This window comes from Saccopteryx bilineata, chromosome 2 (assembly GCF_036850765.1).
Source record: "Saccopteryx bilineata isolate mSacBil1 chromosome 2, mSacBil1_pri_phased_curated, whole genome shotgun sequence".
In the NCBI taxonomy this organism is placed as follows: Eukaryota; Metazoa; Chordata; class Mammalia; order Chiroptera; family Emballonuridae; genus Saccopteryx; species Saccopteryx bilineata.
In genome coordinates this window covers 360,945,470-360,967,357 of record NC_089491.1, presented here as the reverse complement: position 1 = coordinate 360,967,357, position 21,888 = coordinate 360,945,470, and the positions used below count along the sequence as shown (strand labels likewise).

The 21,888-nt window shown below is 52.9% G+C and overlaps 1 protein-coding gene across 2 annotated transcripts in view; it reads left to right on the top strand.

Annotated features, from left to right (window-relative positions):
- The first annotated feature begins 11,056 nt into the window (after positions 1–11,056).
- The window catches only part of DOC2B (double C2 domain beta), a 35,392-nt gene continuing 24,560 nt past the window's right edge, over positions 11,057–21,888 (top strand). Inside the window, exons 1-3 of one of the 2 annotated variants that reach the window (XM_066263105.1) lie at positions 11,057–11,627; positions 20,391–20,470; positions 20,953–20,979. In XM_066263105.1, the coding sequence (XP_066119202.1) occupies positions 11,255–11,627; positions 20,391–20,470; positions 20,953–20,979 (480 nt within the window). In that variant the 5' untranslated portion in view covers positions 11,057–11,254. The remainder of the gene's footprint in view (positions 11,628–20,390; positions 20,471–20,952; positions 20,980–21,888) is intronic. The other variant, XM_066263107.1, reaches the window with a different exon arrangement.

The window sequence follows — 21,888 nt, the reverse complement described above, 5'->3', positions numbered from 1 at the left end:
AGGGTAGCCCAGGCTGATGCTCCCTGGTCTGGTGATGTGTTCCTCCATGGTTTGGTAAGATATGTACACACTCATAATTCTCTCCCTTTTTTTTTTTTTTTTTTTTTTTTTTTTGTATTTTTCTGAAGCTGGAAACGGGGAGAGACAGTCAGACAGACTCCCGCATGCGCCCAACCGGGATCCACCCGGCACGCCCACCAGGGGCGAAACTCTGCCCACCAGGGGGCGATGCTCTGCCCCTCCAGGGCGTCGCTCTGCCGCGACCAGAGCCACTCTAGCGCCTGGGGCAGAGGTCAAGGAGCCATCCCCAGCGCCCGGGCCATCCCCGCTCCAATGGAGCCTTGGCTGCAGGAGGGGAAGAGAGAGACAGAGAAGAAGGAAGGGGGGGGGGTGGAGAAGCAAATGGGCGCTTCTCCTATGTGCCCTGGCTGGGAATCGAACCCAGGTCCCCCGCACGCCAGGCTGACGCTCTACCGCTGAGCCAACCAGCCAGGGCCTCTCTCCCTTATTTTTATCTATTGCTTTAACTAGCTTCCACTCTAAAACCCAGGCTGATGTTTCTTCATCTGGCGATGTTGTATAGCTCATCATTGCATTGATTCTTTTTCTTTATTCTACTTCAGGTTACGTAAGTTCAAACCCCTTTTGACTTTGCCTTATTTTTTATTGTTATTAGTCATAATAAATTTTCCCCTAAAATCAATCCATGAGTAATTGCAACACTGTATATTGCACCTCTTGCACAGCGCACTGAATAGAGTAATCTTGGTTGTAGGTCCTTGCTTTTCATCACTTTGAATATTCCTTGCCATTCCCTTCTGGCCTGCAAGGTTTCTGTTGAGAAATCAGCTGACGGTCTTAAGGGAGCATCCTTGTAGGTAACTAACTGCTTTTCTCTCACTGCTTTTAAGATTCTCCATTTGTTTTTTTGGGTTTTTTTATTTTTATTAATTTTAATGCAGTGACATTGATAAATCAGGGTACATATGTTCCGAGAAAACATCTCCAGATTATTTTGACATTTGATTATGCTGCATACCCCTCACCCAAAGTCAAATTGTCTTCTGTCACCTTCTATCTGGTTTTCTTTGTGCCCCTCCCCTTCCCCTCCCCCCCTCCCTCTCCTTCCTCGCCCCCTCCCCACCCCTCTACCCCACCCCCTGTTATCATCACATATCTTGTCCATGTCTCTGAGTCTCATTTTTATGTCCCATCTATGTATGGGTTCATATAGTTCTTAGTTTTTTCTGATTTACTTATTTCACTCCATATAATGTTATCCATTTGTTTTTAACCTTTTGCATTTTATTTTTTTTAATTTTTTTTTTTTTCTTTTACAGGGACAGAGAGAGAGTCAGAGAGGGATAGATAGGGACAGACAGGCAGGAACAAAGAGAGATGAGAAGCATCAATCATCAGTTTTTTTGGACACCTTAGTTCATTGATTGCTTTCTCATATGTGCCTTGACTGTGGGCCTTCAGCAGTCCGAGTAACTCCTTGCTCGAGCCAGTGACCTTGGGTCCAAGCTGGTGAGCTTTGCTCAAGCCAGATGAGCTTGCGCTCAAGCTGGCAACCTTGAGGTCTCGAACCTGGGTCCTCTGCATCCCAGTCCGATGCTCTATCCACTGCACTACCGCCTGGTCAGGCTAACCTTTTGCATTTTAATTATAATGTGTCTTGTTGCGGGCCTCTTTGGATTCATCTTGTTTGGACTCTCTGAGCATCCTGGATTTGTATGTCTATTTCTTTTACCAGGTTAGGGAAGTTTTCTGTCATTATTTTTCAAATAGGTTTTCAATTTCTTGCTCTCTCTCCTCCTTCCAGCACCCCCATGATGCGAATGTTGACACACTTGGAGTTATCCCAGAGGCTCCTTATACTATCTTCATTTTTTTGGATTCTTTTTTATTTTTGCTGTCTGATCAGGTGTTTTTTGCTCTCTTATAATCCAAATCACTGACTTGATTCTCAGCTTTATCTACTCTACTGTTGATTACCTGTGAATTATTCTCCATTTCAGTAGTGTATCCTTCATTTCTGACTGGTTCTTTTTTATGACATCTATGTCCTTTCTCATGCTGCTGAACTTCTAAGTTCCTTGAGCATTGTTATAACCCCTGTTTTAAACTCTGTATCTGGTAGTTCAATTGCCTGCATTTCATTTAGTTTCCTTCATCTGGGACAGGTTTCTTTGTCTCTGTATTTTGGCTACTTTGCTATGTCTGTTTCTATGTATTATATATTTAGAGCTGCTACATCTCCCAGACTTGGTAGAGTGGCCTCATATAGTAGATGTCCTGTAGGGCCCAGGAGAGGCCAAGCTGTGAACCAAAGTCAGCTCTTGCTAGGGCCACTTAGCAAGAGGTACAGGGTACACAGAGGTCAGATCCTGCTTGTTTGAGAGATTTTAGGAAAGTCCAAAGCATGAGGTAAGAGAGGCCATTTGTATGGAAAAGGCACTGGCTTGGGTGGGTCTGCAATTTGAGTGGGGCAGGGTCCAAGGGAATCACCTGGGCAGGGCCAACAGTGTGAGCCAGGTTGATAGAAATTCAGATATGACACCCACATACCAACTCTGTGAGGGGAGGGCTCAGAAAAGGAGCAATGGCCCCTATCAGCACTTTTGTCTGGCAGAAAGCTGCCCCCACAAGCTCTTCCCTGATGCCAAACAATCTGATTACTCCCACTATGTCCCTGTTTCTTTTCAAGCTGCTTCCCCAGTGCTGAGCTCAGAGGGAGTGAGTCCAAGTAAGTCCATGCAAAGGCCCATTTAAGAGGACTTGCCTGAGACTCTCACATACCTGTCTCACTCAGCCACAGTTATCATTGGTTTTTACAGCCAGAAGTTATGGGAACTTCTCTTCATGGCTCTGGAACCCTGGGCTGGGAGGCCTGGTGTGGGCCTGGGATCCCTCATTCCTCAGGAGCAACCTCTGCAGGCAAGATACTCATCCCATTTTAAGCCACCACATGTGGGTGTAGGACCAGCCTGTTCCGTATCTCTGCCCCTCCTACCAGTTTTGAGGTGGCTTCTTCTTTAAATCCCTAGTTATAGGACTTCCATTCAGCTAGATTCCAGGCAGTTCTGAATGATGGTTGTTCTGTAGTTTTGTTGTAATTTTTTTTTAAGTGGGAGGTTTTTATTTTTATTTATTTTTCTTTTAAAAATTTTTAAATTCATTTTAGAGAGGAGAGGGAGAGACAGAGAGAGAGAAAGAGAGGAGAGACAGAGAGAGAGAAGGGGGGAGGAGCTGGAAGCATCAACTCCCATATGTGCCTTGACCAGGCAAGCCCAGGGTTTTGAACCGGTGACCTCAGCACTTCCAGGTCGACGCTTTATCCCACTGTGCCACCACAGGTCAGGCCATTTTTGTTGTAATTTTGATGTGGTAATGGAAGGATTTGAGTACTGCAATTATGTATACTGCCATCTTGATCAAAGTCACTTAATATGTTTTAATGTCTATCTAGACTGCAGCATGTATCAGAACTTCATTCCTTCTTAGGGCTGAATAATAGTCCACTGTACTGATATACCTCATTGTTCCTCCATTTGCCTACTGATGGACACTTGGGTTGTTTCCCTTTGGGTCATTATGAATAACGCTGCAATGAACATGGGTGTACAAGTATCTGAGTCCCTGCCTCCAGTTCTTTTGGGCATATATAGGGGTGGAAAAAAGTAGGTTTACAGTTATTTGTATGGAAAGTAATACAATCATTAATAAATAATAATACAAAAATAAACTCTGGCCTGACCAGGTGGTGGTGCAGTGGACAGAGCATCGGACTGGAATGCGGAGGACCCAGGTTTGAGACCCCGTGGTCGCCAGCTTGAGCGCAAGCTTATCTGGCTTGAGAAAAAAAAAAAAGCTCACCAGCTTGGACCCAAGGTCGCTGGCTCGAGCAAGGGGTTACTCGGTCTGCTAAAGGCCCGCGGTCAAGGCACATATGAGAAAGCAATCAATGAACAACTAAGGTGTTGCAACGAAAAACTGATGATTGATGCTTCTCATCTCTCTCTGTTCCTGTCTGTCTGTCCCTATCTATCCCTCTCTCTGACTCTCTCTCTCTGTGTCCCTGTAAAAAATAAAATAAAATAAACTCTGCTTCACATACTCACAACTGTAAACCTACTTTTGCCCACCCCTGTACTTAAGAATGGAATTGCTGACTAACATGACAATTCTATGTTTAGCTTTTAGAGGAACATGTAATTTTTTTTTTAAAGTTGGCTGATGGATATGGGCAGTCTACATCATACCCTAGGAGTTTTTTATATGATAGAAATACTTCATAAATTTAAATAGTAAAATGAGTTAAAATTAGAGGCCACCGTTTGCAATGTTAATACCTTCTGAGTTGCATCAGTAATTCAAAGCTGTTTGAGGGAACACTTTCGGTTGTTGGCCTGCGTTTCAAAACTTTCAGTTAGGGCCCTGGCCGTTTGGCTTAGTGGTAGAGTGTCGGCCTGGCGTGCAGAAGTCCCGGGTTCGATTCCCGGCCAGGGCACACAGGAGAGGCACCCATCTGCTTCTCCGCCCCTCCCCCTCTCCTTCCTCTCTGTCTCTCTCTTCCCCTCCCGCAGCGAGACTCCATTGGAGCAAAGATGGCCCAGCGCTGGGGATGGCTCCTTGGCCTCTGCCTCAGGCACTAGAGTGGCTCTGGTTGCAGCAGAGCGACACCCCGGAGGGGCAGAGCATCGCCCCCTGGTGGGCAGAGCGTCACCCCCTGGTGGGTGTGCCGGGTGGATCCCGGTCGGGCGCATGCGGGAGTCTGTCTGACTGTCTCTCCCCGTTTCCAGCTTCAGAAAAAAAAAAAAAAAATGAAAAAAAAACTTTCAGTTAGATGTGCTTCCCCGGTCAGGGCACATGCAGGAGCAGCTCACTGTTCCTGTCTCTCTCACCCTGCCACTCTCAAAAAAACACAAACAAAATCTGCCAGTTAGAGCTCCTACCCAGCCTTACCCACTCATAACAGTGAGATGTTCACCCCAGTGCCAAAAACACTTGAACAAGACCCTGGGCTCTGGTGGGCCCCAGGTCTAACAGGGAGGGGGCCGGGGGACACACTGTCTCATTGATGCTGGTATCTAAGCCTCAGGCTAGACCCCTTGTCCTCCACCAGGTTATTTCCCCAGCTTCCCCGAACGATTCGGCATGATTCCTCCCTGGCACCTGGTCTCCGGTCAGAGGCAGCCTGAGCCTGGTCTGAGCCCCTCCTGGCAGGTGAGCCTCTCACCTTGGCTTCTTTTTGATCCATCAGCTTAGACTATGGCATGTGTAGTGGCAGAGAGAGCCATACGTAGTCCTTGCACTCGGCCCCTGAGTGTGAGTTCCAGGTCTTCCTCATATGACGTTGGGCCAGGTCCTCCATCTCAATAGGCCTCAGTTTCCTCATGTGGAAAGCCAGAGGGCTAGGGGAGGTAGGGGCTCACAGACATTAGATAGGTATCCCGGGGGGATAGTAGACTGGCATCCCTTGGAGCCATTTAATTCATCACAGCTGTTCCACAATCACTTGCTGTCTGCAAAATAGTGTCATTAGGTAAGTGTTAACTTCTCCCCACTGCACTGGTAAATGTAGTGTGACGAGTGTAATGCACATAATAAATTATCAGAAAGAGCTGCATTTTTAATATCGCTTAATACCTCATGTTTCCCTCTCAGCTGCCACAGGCTGCATTGCAAACTTTTACACTGACTTGCGGTGGTGTTCCGCCACGGTCTGCACCAAGGAAGAGGAGAGCTCCCATGTCCCCTCCTGATTTGCCCTTTGTCGTCAGAATCTAAAGGAAAATGGGGCTACATTCATCACCAGGTGCCCTGCAGAATACAGGACAGGGCTTGTCACAGTATAGATGCTCAATAAATACGTGTTAAATCATGGACAGGGTCTATGTTTTCATAAAGAAATGAGTGAACAGAGTCCTGTCTTCATTGGCCCCACCTTTGGGTTAGAAATTGCTGTTAAGCCCTGGCCGGTTGGCTCAGCGGTAGAGCGTCAGCCTAGCGTGCGGAGGACCCGGGTTCGATTCCCGGCCAGGGCACACAGGAGAAGCGCCCATTTGCTTCTCCACCCCTCCGCCGCGCCTTCCTCTCTGTCTCACTCTTCCCCTCCAGCAGCCAAGGCTCCATTGGAGCAAAGATGGCCCGGGTGCTGGGGATGGCTCTGTGGACTCTGCCCCAGGTGCTAGAGTGGCTCTGGTCGCAACATGGCGACGCCCAGGATGGGCAGAGCATCGCCCCCTGGTGGGCAGAGCATCGCCCCATGGTGGGTGTGCCGGGTGGATCCCGGTCGGGCGCATGCGGGAGTCTGTCTGACTGTCTCTCCCTGTTTCCAGCTTCAGAAAAATGCAAAAAAAAAAAGAAAAAAGACATTGCTGTTAATAGAGAAGGCTCTATCAGCACAGCACACTAAGAGCTCCGCCAGTAACCAGGGAAGGGTGGCAACTGGAGGTGCCCGTCAGGTCAGGGCAGGGAGGGCCCTTCCTCCTAGAGCACACAGACACCAGCCAAGTGCAGGGTAAAGGTCATTTCCTCTAATGCCTGTTGCCTACTGGAAGGAAAAGCTTTAACTGCTGGTTCTTAGCCAGGAAACAGGTCAGAATGCCCAAAGCGGGGTGTATCAGACTCTCCATCGGGACTTAGCCAGAGTGCTCTAGAGATACTGACTCACATGCCCCCAGGTGTTGCACATTAAACAGTGTGGAGACAGCAAAAGAAGTTAGAGTCACGGTATTAAACCATTAGCACCTTCTAGCCCAGTAATCTTTAAACATTTTTTTTTTAATTTTTTTATTTATTTATTTATTCTTTTTTTTTTTTTTTTTTTTTAGAGAGGAGGGGGGAGATAGAGAGAGAGAGAGAGAGAAGGGGGAGGAGCAGGAAGCATCAACTCCCATATGTGCCTTGACCAGGCAAGCCAGGGATTTGAACCAGCAACCTCAGTGTTTCCAGGTTGACGCTTTATCCACTGAGCCACCACAGGTCAGGCCTAGCCCAGTAATCTTTATAAAAATAATTGGGCATAAAAATAAGCCAGGGGTGGGCCCTGGCCAGTTGGCTCAGCAGTAGAGCGTCAGCCTGGCGTGCGGGGGACCCGGGTTCGATTCCCGGCCAGGGCGCATAGGAGAAGCGCCCATTTGCTTCTCCACCCCACCCCCCTCCTTCCTCTCTGTCTCTCTCTTCCCCTCCCGCAGCCAAGGCTCCATTGGAGCAAAGATGGCCCGGGCGCTGGGGATGGCTCCTTGGCCTCTGCCCCAGGCGCTAGAGTGGCTCTGGTAGCGGCAGAGCGACGCCCCGGAGGGGCAGAGCATCGCCCCCTGGTGGACAGAGCGTTGCCCCTGGTGGGCGTGCTGGGTGGATCCCGGTCGGGCGCATGCAGGAGTCTGACTGTCTCTCCCCATTTCCAGCCTCAGAAAAATACAAAAAAAATAAAAATAAAAAAATAAAAATAAGCCAGGGGTGCTTGTATGATGCTCCCAGAGTCTTCTTGAATATTTCTGAGTCGGTGGAAATGAGGTAGGGGTCTGAGATCTGCATTATTAATTGGTGTCCTGTTGGTACAGTTCCAAGGCCGTCCCTCCAGAACCCACTCCACTTCATTAGACAGGAGCCTTGCTGTGTTGGTGGAGGTGGGAGCTTAGAAGCCTGAGAGCAAAGCAAGTGGGGCCAGGAGGGAACAGGGCACAGAGTTCCTGAGGGCTCTGACCAAGGGCAGACTCTATCCACTCAACTTTGCCAAGGGCCGATCCAAAATGCCGTGCTGCCACCCAGCATGGGGACTAGAGGTGATATGATTGATGGGTTCTGGATATGTCCAACTTCTTAAAGATCCCCACACATGCCAGCTGGAGCCCCAGCGTTAGCAACTGCACTCACTTTCCAATGCACTTTCCCCCTGCTTCCTCACCTGGTCCTTCAGCAGACAGGGAGAGGGCAGCCAACTATACTTCACCAGTAGAGAAACTGAGGCAGGCACAGGGCATCTGTCGGTGTTTTGCACAAAGAAGGCAGAGGCAAGAGAGTTATAATTCACTGACTGCCTGTTGCATGCCAGGCACTGCGCAATGCACTTTCTATCCGTCTGCACCTCCAATTCTCATGAGGCTGTTCATCCACTTCACAGATGAGACTGAGGGCCTAGGGTAAGTGACTTGCCCAAGTCAGACACAGGAGGAGGGAGGCACTGGCTTTTGAATCTAAGTCTGCCTGAGTCCACAGCCGCATCCTTTCTAGAAACTGCATACCTGCCCAGATAACACCAATTCTACCCCTCCAGGGACCCTACCCCACCTCATCTGGGCTCAGCGCTAGATGAACTCAGACCTCAGTGTGACTCTCAACTCCACCACTTGCCAGAGGTTAGCCATACATATGCCCTGTGTTTCTCCAGACAGCATCCTAGAGTCCTCTGGCTCTATACTTTCGAGTCTCAGGCTTCTACTCCCCTTCTTCTAGACCCTCCCTAGAGTGAGCACCTGCAGAGCCAAGAGCCATGAGCTGATCTACCAAAAAGACAGATTCACAGGTCAAGAGGCCAGGATGGCTTTCAGCTCCCTTCTGTCCCCACCTCCAGTGAACATGGGCATAGCTTTTTACTTTTTTTTTTTTTTCCGAGAGAATAAAATAGAAATACCAATTTATTCCTGTATGTGCCTTGACTGGGGATCAAACCTACAACCTTTGCATATTGGGAGGATGCTCTTAACCAATCAAACTATCAGGCCAGGGCTGGGTATATATATCTTTGATGTCTAAAGAACACAGGGTCAGGGGCCAGAATCTGTGCTCTCACTTTCAGTCACTTAACATTCTAAAGTCTCAGTTTCTTCATCTGTAAGATGTTGACAATGTTCTCTTATGCCTCAAGTGAAAGAATTACAAAATGATGATTCAGTGTCTGTATTTTAATACCCTTTGTCATTACATAACCACTTAGTGATGCAGCCACCTCTGGCACAGAAGGAGTTATTCTGTGCCTATTAAAGGACTAATCCTCATAAGCATTCCTGGAAATGAGAAACTCATTGTGTTAGGTTTCCAGGCTCTCTGGTCCTTCCCTTGGCCTTTCACTCTTGGAAGACTGAATTTTTCTCCCATTAGGATCACAGATGGTCCTTAAGAATCAGGCTGGCTCATTTCCACTGTAACCCCTGAGCACTTGGCCCTTGCTCTACTCCCCTTTTCTTCCTCCTCAACTGAGCTTTCCCCATGCAAGAAGAATGTTTAGGAAACAAAGTTTTACCTGTTTCCAGCTGTGCTCTGATCCCTGAAGCTCTGTAGGGGTGAGGAGGGAGAGACCAGAGAGGGGGAGTGGAAGCCTCAAACAGGCAGTACACCTGGGTTTTAATACCAGCTCTACCACCAGCTAGCAGTCACCCCAGGCAAGTTACTGTATCTAAGCTTTCATTTCCTTAATGCAAAATGGGAACAGTAAACCCTGCCTACATCATAGGGCAGGATGAGGAATCGATGAGATGACATTATCAAACATCCTTGACACAGTGTACTGTAGTTTTCAACCACAGATAGTGACCATCACTGCCTAGTGCAGAACTTACCATGAAAGATACAGTTCATCATTCCACACCAGTGAGTCTCATCTCCCAAGGGAAGGAAGAGGAGACAGCAACCCTGTAGAGCATCTGTCATACTCTGTGATGGATGGGACCTCACCTTAAGGCTGTGAGGTTTGAATTAGCCCCGTTTCACAGATGAGGAAACTAAAATTCAGAGAGATCAAATGATCTTCCAGATGATGCAGCTGGAAGTGATGAGGACAAGGTCTCCTCTCCTTTCTCTTCACACCCCACCCCTCCACAGGGGTTATGGTGGAGAGAGGGACACAGGCTTGCAGCCCCTCATTCAGCCTCAAGGAAAGGACCCAGCCAAGAAGATAGGCATGTCTTATCTGTTAGTAGAAACCAGAGAGTAAATATGTCCTGTTTATATCCAGGGCTTTCCGGGGTCACACCTGTATAAGCAGCAGCCATTCCCAGCATTGCTCTGTTCCCGGAAAGCAGGACAGCAGCCAGGGCTGGGCTGTCTGGGATTTGTTTAGTTATCTGGCCGCGTGAGGCCTGAGCGGATGGGCAGTCCACACACCCTGCCACTCCACCTCTGCCTCCTCCATCACTCCTCTGGAAGGGCTTCTCTGGCCCTGGCCCTGCCTGCCCTCACCCACCTCCTGACCACAGCTTGTGATCGAGGTTCTTGTGACTCCATCTCCATGGGTCCCTTCAACTACTCACTAGCTAAGCAAGGGACTAAATTGAGTTTACAGTGTTTGTATGTGGCCTCAGAGGAAGTGTGAACAGACTGTGTCAGCAATGACCTTAGACAGCTAAGGACATATACGTCCTGTTAGTGTGTGAACAGCCTGTGCCCACACTCCTAGTGTGGCTGTGTATCCCACTGGATGTGTGTGTGTGTGTGTGTGTGTGTGTGTGTGTGTGTGTGTGTGTGTTGGGAGGGTGTCGGTGCAGAACCCCCTATCACTTCTATGGTGTGTTATTGTGTCCTGTTGGTCATGCTTGGGGCATGGAAGACTGTGCCCAATCCCCTGACTACCTCTATGCCTATGTGTTTGTGTATTGTTAGCGATGTACTCAACCAACCCTGTATAGATAGATATGTTTGGGTGTGTGTCCTGCAGATATGAGCCAGCAGACACTTCTACCAAGTGTCTACACGTTTGTGTGTGACTGAGGTGTCCCTTGCACAGCTGCATGTGTTCTGTAAGCGTGAACGGGACCCAGCAAGTGCTGGCACGGGCTGGAACGTGGGGAGTGTGCGCCCTGTGTGTCTCTGCTCAGCTCCTTGCTTGTCCTGCGACCGTGCGTGAGTGGAAAGCGCCCTGCCCTCCTGTGTGTGTGCGCGCGCGGGGTCCTGGGCCGGCGTGCGCGCGGGTGTGAGTGCTATTGAGTGCGGCGCTGCTCGGCTTGCTCGGTTTGCTCGGCTTGCTCGGCTTGCTGGGCTCCGCGCCGCCCGCGCAGCCCGCACACACACTGCTTGGTTGCTACCGGGTGACGCGGGCTGGGCCCGCCCCCTGCCTCCTGGCCCCTGGCACTCACTCGCGCCCGCTGCCGCGGAGCAGGTAGCAGTCGCGTCAGGGCCGTCCTGGGGGCGCCGCTGGCACTGCCCACACCCCCCGCCGCGCCCCGCCGGGCCTGCTGAGCCCCCCCCACCCCCGGGCCGGGGCTGCGCCAGACCAGGCCGGGCCGCGCCCGGGCGAGGCCGTGCTGCCTGCATGACCCTCCGGCGGCGCGGGGAGAAGGCGACCATCAGCATCCAAGAGCATATGGCCATCGACGTGTGCCCCGGCCCCATCCGGCCCATCAAGCAGATCTCCGACTACTTCCCCCGCTTCCCGCGGGGCCTGCCCCCGGCAGCAGGGCCGCGCGCTGCTGCTCCGCTGGACGCCCCCGCGCGCTCGGCTGTAGCCAGCGCTGGCCGCCGCAGCCCCTCCGACGGCGCCCACGACGACGACGAGGATGTCGACCAGCTCTTCGGAGCCTACGGCGCCAGCCCGGACCCAAGCCCCGGCCCAAGCCCAGCGCGGCCGCCCGCCAAGCCGCCCGAGGAGGAGCCGGACGCCGACGGCTACGAGTCCGACGACTGCAGTAAGTTTCCAACTCGCCGACTTCGCACCCCCTCCCGTGGCTCGGCATCTCGCGCCCTCCCCGAGGCGCTGGCCCCTTGGTCTCCCTACGGTCTCTCTTGCCCGTGGGCATGTACACCCTGCGGAGTCGCGGCCCCCTTGTCGGTTCCTCGCGCTCTCCGCGCGCCGTGCAGACCCAGCCCCACACCTCCCCCGACCTAAGCCAGAGAGGTGGGAAGTTTGGGGACGCCCCTGGGGGTGTCCCAATCTGAGGTCCAGCTCCCTAGAACCCACGCCGCACCCCCTCTCGGCCCGCCGCCTGGAGCTCCGGCGCGGGCGGCGGCTTTTGTTCCCGGGAAGGGCGGAGCTGCGCCCTGGGGAGACACCAGTTGCTGCCGCCCGCTCGGTAGCTCTCCGCCCGACCGCCGGCCGGCCTTTACGCCGAAGGTCGGAATGGAGCGGCACGGGGAGGGGGTCAGGGGCTGGGGCCGGGGCGGCCTCCGGGGTGGGCCCGGCGGCCCGCAGAGCGCAGTGGTTTTGCTGGCGCGCGGGCCGAGGACCAGAGGACTGCGGGGACGCTTGGCCTTTGGAAAAACCTTGGCGGTTCCTCCTCCCGTGCCTGTGGACCCCCAGCCACTGCACCCGCCGGGCCGCCGACCTTCCCCCACCTGTTACGTCCGATTTCCCAGACAGGAAGGGGCCCCAGCCCGCGCCTCCGCCTCCCGGGGCTGAGCCCCCAGCCCCAGTGAGTAGACGAGCCCCGGGGTCCCCTGGGGCCGAGGCCGGCAGGCGGGCGCTCTTTGGGCTAACCCTGTCCCTGAGGTTGCCTGCCCCGCCCGACCTGGGACTGGAGGGAAACGGGGGCTGAAGAGGATGCTTCCCGGTGCGGAATGGATTTGAGCGGGATGGGGGTGGGGAGGGGATTAAGCACTGCTTGCAAGGCCCCCAGACCAGCTGTAGCCCCAGCCGCGTCACTCTCAGACCTGGGAACAAGCGTCAAAGGCCAGCCCTGCCCGGGATGTTAACCTTTCGGAGCCGGAGTCACTCGCAGGCGGCGCCACGACTCATCCAGTCCCATCCCCCGCGCAGCGCAGCGCAGCGAGGTTGCCTGCGCTAGCTTTGAATACTCACAAGGGCCTCTGGCTGGAAGTCTGGAGTTACCCCAGCATAAAATGTGCCTCTGGAAGCTGATGGTGGAGTTATCAGCACCACTAGGGTGGGAAGGAGGGAGGGGGTAGCAGATCTCTCAACGCCCTACCTACGGAGGAGTGGGAGGAGGCCCATCAGCTGAGGTGGGTCATAGCCCAGGCCTGTGTGGGGAATCTGTCTGCTATGCACTTTCTCTGGGCCTGGACCACAGCCCTCTGGCCAGAGGCTGGCATACTGATGCCCTGCCCCCAGGGCATGGCGGTGGAGAGCAGTCCTCTCCCTCCACTTTCCTGCCAGCTTGGGGAAATTGGGTCAAGAGAAGTTGTTGGCCTCAGGGCTGTACCCTGGATCTTCCCCACCCCCGAGTTCCTGGGCCCCTGGGCAAATTGCACCCCCTCACTTGCTGTGCCTCTGGGCAGGCCCTAACTGGGACCTAAGTCACCCCTTTGGATGCCCTGGATCCAAAGTCACCTCCAGAAGACGGGATGGAGAACCTGCTCCTATTTACAGCATCCTTCCTTCTACTCCAAGGGAGTGAGGGGCAGGGCTTCTGCCTGAGCTTCAGGCAACCCTCAGAGTGCCACCAAGGGTCCTCTGGGTGACACACAACAAAGAGGTGAGAGATTTAGTGGTTTCTTTTGGCTGTCCCTGAACCCTTGGGCAAGCTGAGGACCAAAAAGTCCAAAACTCAGGCCAACTGCCACATCTCCAGTTCATCAACTCAGCAGTCCTTCGTGGAGCACTGTCCCAGCAAGAGAGAGCTCACGTGTCCTAGCAGGGGACAGACACACTTAGGGTCAGCAGTGTAAGACAGTCTGGGACACAGCCTTGCCTACCTAACTGTGGACTGGTCATGCCCCTATAACCAGGGCACTCTGCTGAAAAGAGCTAGGGAGGAGGGAGTGTGGCAGAGCCAGGGCCAGCTGGGGCCCCCTCCCCTCCTTCAAGCGGCAGGCCACGATGGGCTTGGGTCCCATCAGTGGCTGAGCAAACATCCTAGGCATGGGAGCACGGAAATCTTGGCACCTGCCCACAGGGGACCAAGTTCTGGGGCAGAACTGCTCTCCACCCAGTACCAGGCCACACCTCTCAGCTCTGACAACCAGATCCCCAGGATAAGCCTAAATGACTCAAGCCAGATGGTTCTTTACAGCTTTAGACAGGGTTATGCTATTTGCTGATTTGCTGCCCTAATTATTGGATTATCTCTCTTCTAACAAAAAGAAATTAGGGCGGTTGTTCTGTGGTCCAAGGCCAAGAGTGAAGTGCTGTTTATTTATTCAGACTTTTTTCTTTCTCTTAAAAGCTCTTTCTTATTAAGTCACCCCAGGGCACAAGCATGAAGTTGACATGTTTCAGACTGATCTAATAGAGGAGTAATGATGGGGAGAAAACACAGTGAATGTTAGAGTTAGAAGTATCTCGCCTGACCAGGCGGTGGCGCAGTGGATAGAGCGTCAGACTGGGATGTGGAGGACCCAGGTTTGAGACTCCAAGGTTGCCAGCTTGAGCGCAGGCTCATCTGGTTTGAGCAAAGCTCAGCAGCTTGAGCCCAAAGTCGCTGGCTCAAGCAAGGGGTCACTTGGTCTGCTGTAGACCTGCGGTCAAGGCACATATGAGAAATCAATCAGTGAACAACTAAGGAGCCACAACAAAGAATTGATGTTTCTCATCTCTCTCCCTTTCTAGTCTGTCTTTCTCTGACTCTCTCTGTCTCTGCCACAAAAAAAGGTACCCCCCTCTCCCACCAGTAGTCTACAATGCACCTGGCTAAGCTAAACTCTGAGGCTTGCTGCCCTCTAGATGGGCCCTAATACCCACCCTTTGCATGTACTACTCCCCTGCCTACCCACTCTCCACCTGTGGAGACCCAGTCCATTCTTCAAAGCTATAATAACTAGAGTGCTTTGGGTTGCAAATAACAGAAAACTCAAAGTGTGTTAAACACTGAGGACTGTTGAGGTCGGTAGCACTGGGATAGACTTAGGTAACAACTCATCAGTGACATCAATGGTGATGGTTCTGTGTCTCTTTCCACTTGGCCATGCTCCAGTTCCTCTTAGGCTGACCTCCATCATGGTCCAAGGTGGCTGCTGCAGATCCAGCCATCACATGTAACAATAAATCCTAACTTTGATAAGGATCAATTTCCTCTCCCATGACTGACTTTAAAAGTGAGGAAATTAGCCCTGGCTGGTTGGCTCAGTGGTAGAGTGTCGGCCTGGCATGTGGATGTTCCGGGTTCAATTCCCAGTCAGGGCACACGGGAGAAGTGACCATCTGCTTCTCCACCTATTCCCCCTTTCTCTCTCTTCCTCTCCCACAGCAAGTTGGCCCCGGGCGCTGAGGATGGCAGCATGGCCTCGCCTCAGGCACTAAAATAGCTCAGTTGCCAAGCAATGGATCAGCAGCCCAGACGGGCAGAGCATCACCCTATAGGGGGCTTGCTGGGTGGATCTGCCTCATTGACCAGAATTGCATCATTTGCCCATGTTGACACTTGCCCTGCAGGTTTCAGCCTGGGCTGGAGCAGGACTGATTCCCTGACGGCCTGGAGCAAGAAAGGAGTAGGAATCTCCTTGAGGCCTGGCCCCGAAGGCCCTCGGCTGGGGCCATTTCCTGGGCCCCAATAGCAGTGATCTCCCTTTCTCTGAACCAGTCATGTTCTGCCCGGGCCATACTTTTATGCACTGAACATTACAAGACCAACTCTGTTACAGGCACTGTGCTGGGCGCAGTGGATAGAGCATCGGACTGGGATGCAGAGGACCTAGGTTTGAGACCCCAAGGTCACCAGCTTGAGCACGGGCTCACCTGGTTTGAGCAAAGCTCACCAGCTTGGACCCAAGGTCGCTGGCTCAAGCAAGGGGTTACTCAGTCTGCTGAAGACCCACAGTCAAAGCACATATGAGAAAGCAATCAACGAACAAATAAGGTGTCGCAACGAAAAACTGATGATTGATGCTTCTCATCTCTCTTCATTCCTGTCTGTTTGTCACTATATATCCCTCTCTCTGACTCTCTCTGTCTCTGTTAAAAAAAAGAAAGAAAGAAAGAAAGAAAGAAAGAAAGAAAGAAAGAAAGAAAGAAAGAAAGAAAGAAAAGAATGCCCACAACACAGTTGCTGACAGCAAGAAATTCATGAAAATCAAAATGGCCAGCAGTGAGGACAGGGAGGCGGGCCCCCAGTGGAGAGCGCTGGCGTGCGGGGTTCACCCACAGAGCGGGCTCTGCTCAGAGGCTGCGGGGAGGGAGGAAGCAGACTGGTAGAGAGGAAGGAGGAAGGGAGGGGCGCCTAGCAGAGGGGCTGCCATGGGCACAGGTGCAGAGGTGTGGGCAACAACCAGCGGAGGCAGATCAGTCAAGTTAAGTGGCTGGAAGAAAGGGGAAAAAACTAAAGATGAGGCCGAAGCCATCATATCTCAGAGGAACTGAGGGCTTTGACTGCCACACTGAGGACGTTGAAATGAGTCCAGGAGGCCGTGGAGAACCTTTGAACAGTTTAAAGCAGGGGGACGAATACATTTATCAAAGTCCTAACCCTCTGCCTCTGAGCTCTTAGGAAGCAGGGGAATATGGCCATTCCCCTTGTATCCCCTGCAGTAAGTACCCAGCTCAGTGCCTCAGTTTCCCCAACAACAAAATAGTCTCTACTCAGGCTTGGTCATTTTTGTGGCTCCTGCCATAGATTTTTAAAACTACCTGAAGGGCCTCTGTTTTTCTTCAAAAAAAAAAAATTTAGAAAACAGTGTTGATTCCATATATCCAAGGGTGTGCGGGTGCCGAAAGTGCAGGTGCAAACCAAGGTCACAATGATACTGTCAGTCTTCAGCAGCAGAGCAGAGGGACGTTCAGCCACAGAGGAACCGACAGGGGCTTGAGCTTGATTTCCTCTGAATTAGCCCATTAAAGCTCTATAATTATCAACAAGCGGGTGACAACTCTCAAAGGCCCATTAGTGACCAAGTCTCATTATTTTTCCCAGGATGTAAACTTTAGCCAGGACATGTGATTTGAGGGACTCAAGGGCAGCACCCAGTGGCTCACACAGAGGAGCACCTTCACCTGCCCTGGGGGCCCTCCTCGCCTGCACCACAGCCCAGGGTGCATTTCCAACTCAGGGGCCCCTTGCAGGGCACGGCCAAGCCTTTCATGGTCCCCAAGAGCAGCTCTGCTTCTCTCTCCTTTGCATCCTCCTGAGATTTCAGCTAAACTAAATAGCAGAAAGGAAAAAAAGGAAGCCACTAGGCTTTATGGCAAGAATGATCAGGATGGAAATGAAGAGGCCTAGATTCTGTGTCCAGCTGTGCTGTGCCACCCTGACCAGGTCACCTCCCCTCTCTGAGCCTCATTTCTCTGAATGGGAAATGAAGGCTATTGGACCATCAGCTCCCTAAGCAAGCTCCACCACTGGCAAGTCTCTAAAAATGGTGACCAAGCTTCTATTTATAAACTATTATTTCTTACAAAACTGACATTGGAGTTCAAAGAAATTGGTCAGGCTCACCCTGGGGCGACAGTAAGCATGTTGTTCCTTCCTGGAAGGTAATAACAGGTGTCAGTTCCACTGAGCAGCCTCGGTTCCTTCTTAAACAGGGATGTCTGGAGACCCAGTGGAACAGTCTCTCTCCTCCGGGAGCTGTTTGTTTCCCAGTGAGAGGTGGGTAGCCCCTCCATCACACTGGCTTGGCCTTCTCTGGGAAACAGGGAGAGATCATGTAGTGTGCATTTAACATGCGGGCAGCACCGTACAGGGCAGCTGGAGAGAGAGTTGGTTTGAATGAACTGGCCGTGTGGATTGAATATCTGCTGATGTCCCAGGTGAGGCCGAGGCATGGTCCCTGCTCTCAGGAGTCTAATGTCCGGGGGGAACAAGCCACGGATAGGCCTGAACAGAACAGCAAAATAATGGACTGTTGTGTAAAGCCAACAACTTTGGAGAGTATTACTGTATTTCAAAAGCATGGAGAACCTCATTTAGAGCACCCCCACCTGTCCGCCTCCATTGGGAGTGAGGAACGCAGGCAGCCAAAAGCCAGACACAGTTAGCTTTAGAGCAACATAGTCTACTCAGGAAAAGGTCCTTTAGCATCCACTCAAGGCCTGTGGACTCTCAGCTTGGACACATTCGAACAAGAATTCTCACCTGGTTTCACAGAATAAACAAGGAACTACTGAATAGGAGGGAGAACTGTTTGTGCTCACAGAGGCAAGTACTCTAACAGGAGTTTCAAACTGATGGCAAAGCAGGCAGCAAAAAAGATGAAGAAAACCTCAAAAAGAGCAGCCCCCTAGGGTCACTGGGTGGAGGAATCATCTCACACCTCCTTTCGTGTCTGTGCTGTGATGGTGGCACAGGACAGTAATCATCTGCATGGCAATGACTCAGGTTACAGAAAAGTGTAAGGCACCGGTTGTGTGTTCTACTCACGGAGCCTGTGAGGGGAGCGATCCAGTTTGGAACGAGTTCATTCCAGAAGGTGTCTCAGAGGGCCAAGTACAGTTCTCTAGAAAAGTCACCTAAACAGGTCAACGCCGTCTATAATTATCTACTGAGCGCTTGCCGTATCCTGGGTGTGTTAGAAAGCAGGATGCTGTGGAGGGGATACTACTGCATCTCCATCTCGCAGAGGAAACTGAGGCAGAGAGATAAGCTGCCACAGGTCACAGCAAAGAAGGGCAGAGCTGGGATTTGAACCCAGGGTCATGTGCCCCAGGCAAGGACAGAGATGCTGAGCTGTGTGCCTTATCCTGTGTTAGAGCTGGGGAGCAAGACACACGTGACTTGGTGCCATCATGTCAGAAGAAAGGGCAGCTTCACATGCACATATTTTAATTTGCCCATTTCTCCGCAACCCCAGAACTTTGCCAGGCCTGGGCCCCAGGGATCATCGGGCGGTACTGTCCCTGTGACATCTACTCAGCTTTGCCATTGTTAAAAGTGAGAAGGCATCTGTGGTTCAGATGTGAATGGATGGGTGTGTCCGGACTTGGCCAGTAGTTTGATCTAGACCAGGGGTCCCCAAACTTTTTACACAGGGGGCCAGTTCACTGTCCCTCAGACCGTTGGAGGGCCGGACTATAAGAAAAAACTATGAACAAATCCCTATGCACACTGCACAAATCTTATTTTAAAGTAAAAAAAACAAAACGGGAACAAATACAATATTTAAAAGGAAGAACAAGTAAATTTAAATCAACAAACTGACCAGTATTTCAATGGGAACTATGGGCCTGCTTTTGGCTAATGAGATGGTCAATGTGCTCCTCTTACTGACCACCAATGAAAGAGGTGCCCCTTCCGGAAGTGCGGCGGGGGCTGGATAAATGGCCTCAGGGGGCCGCATGTGGCCCGCGGGCCGTAGTTTGGGGACCCCTGATCTAGACCCATGTTGGGTGCCCTGCCCTCCCCGAGCATCACTCCAGTTACTCAGCTGCCCACCCTCTACTTGGCCTGTGGTTGGAATGTCCCTTCCCTAGCCCCACTGTGCGCTAGCCAACTCCTACTGCTCCTTCATGGAGCAGAAGTATCACCTCCTCCAGGAAAGCCTTCCCTGATGGCCACACTTCACACCAAGGCCCGGCATCCACCCATCGCTTCCGGCTCACCAGACTCTGTTGTGGCACATTCTTTTCGTCTGTTTCTCCCATTAAGCTGTGCTTTCGCTAGGGCAGGAACCATGCCTTATTGCCGTCATCCCTACAGTCTGCATATTGTAGACACTTGGAAAGGAAGGAAGGAATTGGGTGCCAGTTGACCAGCCCAGCAGCCTGTGAGCACAATCTGGGCTCCTAATGGCATCCTGCGAATGTGCACTTCGCTGTCCAGAGACCTGCTCCAAAGGCTGCTCCCACCACAACTCTCATCTTCGTGCCGGGAGCCACGTTGACATGGGAGGCCACAGCTGCCATGTGTGACTGCCGCCAAGGGTAGCAGCTGCACTCAATTATTGCTGCTTTCTCTGCCCAGCCCTTGGGAATTGCCCGGTTCCCTTAAGAGGCTTGCTGGTAACAGCATGAGGACCCAGCTGACTCCTCAAAGCCTTCCCAGGCCCCCAGGGGACCAGAGACCAGGGAGCTGCACCCTGAGTGTTGCTGGAAGGTGGGTGAGTGGATCAGCCAATCAGCCTGCCAGGGCCTACCGCTTCCCAAAGCCCTGTCTCTTCTGCCTCCCCACACCATCCTTGTGACAGTTGACAGGTGAGGGAAACTGAGGCTGGAGCCCTGACTGTCAGTTGCTCAACAAGGGCAGGAAGTCCTTTAGCTAAATGCCCAGGACATGTGGGCACCACACTGGTCCAACCGCAGGTTAGGCACCAGAGTGCAGAGTTTAGAGGCCTGGGCTGTGCAACCAACCACCTACCTGGGTTTGACTCTGGGGTCTCCACTCATGGTGCCTGGAGGTGACTAACCTGTCCCCTCTGAGCCTCAGCCCCTCATCTAGAAAGTGGGGAGCATATTGCTCACTTCCCAGGTTTGGCAGGACTGGGAAGCTGGGTGGAGGGATGGGCTTGGAGTAGGTGCTCAATTAGTGGCAGTCACTGTGGGTATTGGCACCGTGTTCAACCTCACAGAGGTGGGTGACGCTTCTCCACCATGCAGCCAACGCATGACCTCAGACCTCCTCTGTCCACAGCCGCCCTGGGCACCCTGGACTTCAGCCTCCTCTACGACCAGGAGAACAACGCCCTCCACTGCACCATCAGCAAGGCCAAGGTAGGCCCCGGGCGCTCTCACTGTCCCCAGGCCCAGGGTCGTAGAGGAGGGGCTGAGGTCGGAAGGCCAGTCTTCCCTCTGTTTTCTGTCCAGGCGTGGTTGTGTCCGTGCTGTGCAGGAGCAGGGCAGAGGAGAATTTGTGCCTAAATCATCTCGGCTGCTCTCAGAAGCTCTGTGGAGAGGGGTTCTGGGGAAGGAGCAGAATGTCAGAGAGGGGAGGAGAATGAGAGGACGAGGGCCTGGGCCTGGGCGGGGCTTTCAGGGGACAGAGGCCCCCTGAGCCGGAGGGAGGTGCCACTGTCCCACTCTGGACGCCCAGGTCACTCCAGGCAGGGGATTCGTCTCTTAGAGTCAGGGCCTGAGCCTTGCTCTCTGGGTCGGGCCGTGAGTAGCCCTGTCCCTCGGGCTGGCACATGTCAGCTCTGTGTTCTCAGCCACGCTGTTCCCTTCATCCCCCACGTATCGCGCCCTCTGGGAGGAAGGTGCCGAAGTTGATGTTCTCTCGTGAGGTAAGGCCGACAGTGCAGCCTAGTAGAACCTCCCAGTAGAGTCGTGGGCCTGGCTCAGAGCAAGGAGCTGCCTGGCCCAGAACCCATCCCTAGTCCCCCAACCTGTGAGCTTCTCTGCCCCTCCCTCCCACCCTGCCGTGGCTCTGCCCACCCAGAGGGATAGGTTGTCTGCTATCGCCCCAGCTGTGCCCCACGCAGCGCGGGCCGCCACACCTGGACTGCCACGGCAGGGGTGAGTATCATCCAGGTTGGCCCCGGGCCGTAGTTGGGCACCTAGAGGCCTGCCCGTCCATCCTGACCCCTACCCCGTCCTCTGGGAGCTGCTTGGGCAGTGATGCAGGGCATGCCCTCCCCCGGGTACAGAGCTGAGAATCTGGTGACCCCCAGCTAAGCCAAGGTGGAGGGCAGACTGCAAAGTGCGAATGGATCCCTTCCCCTCTCCCTCCACCCAGCTTCACACAGGTCGTCCAGGCTTGAAGACAGAGTGGGCCCTGGCTGCCAGGTCCCTCTGACCAGAGCCATGCCTTCCCTCCCCATCCCAGACCCGGCGCCCTCCTGGGCTGTGTGCCGCAGAGGGGCTGTGTAGGAGTGGTGCGGTGTGGACACGTGTGTGCCTGTGTACAGGTCTCTAGGCACCTGTGTGTGCACACGTGTGCGTGTTCATTTAGGGATGTGTCCTCGAGGCATTGGGGGGGGGGTTGGAGGACGCTGAGCCTTGGCAGACCCCCCACTCTCCAGATCGTTCCCTGCTTGCACCCCATTCTGCAGAGGAGGGGGTGGCGCAGGCTGGGGAGGGGTGGGCTCTGGGTTGGGGTTTGGGGAGGAGCCCCAGGCATAAGGAGGCGGACAGGCAGGGCCCCTCAGAGGAGTCTAGGGGGAGGCCAAATGCCCTCGCACTGGACCCCAGTT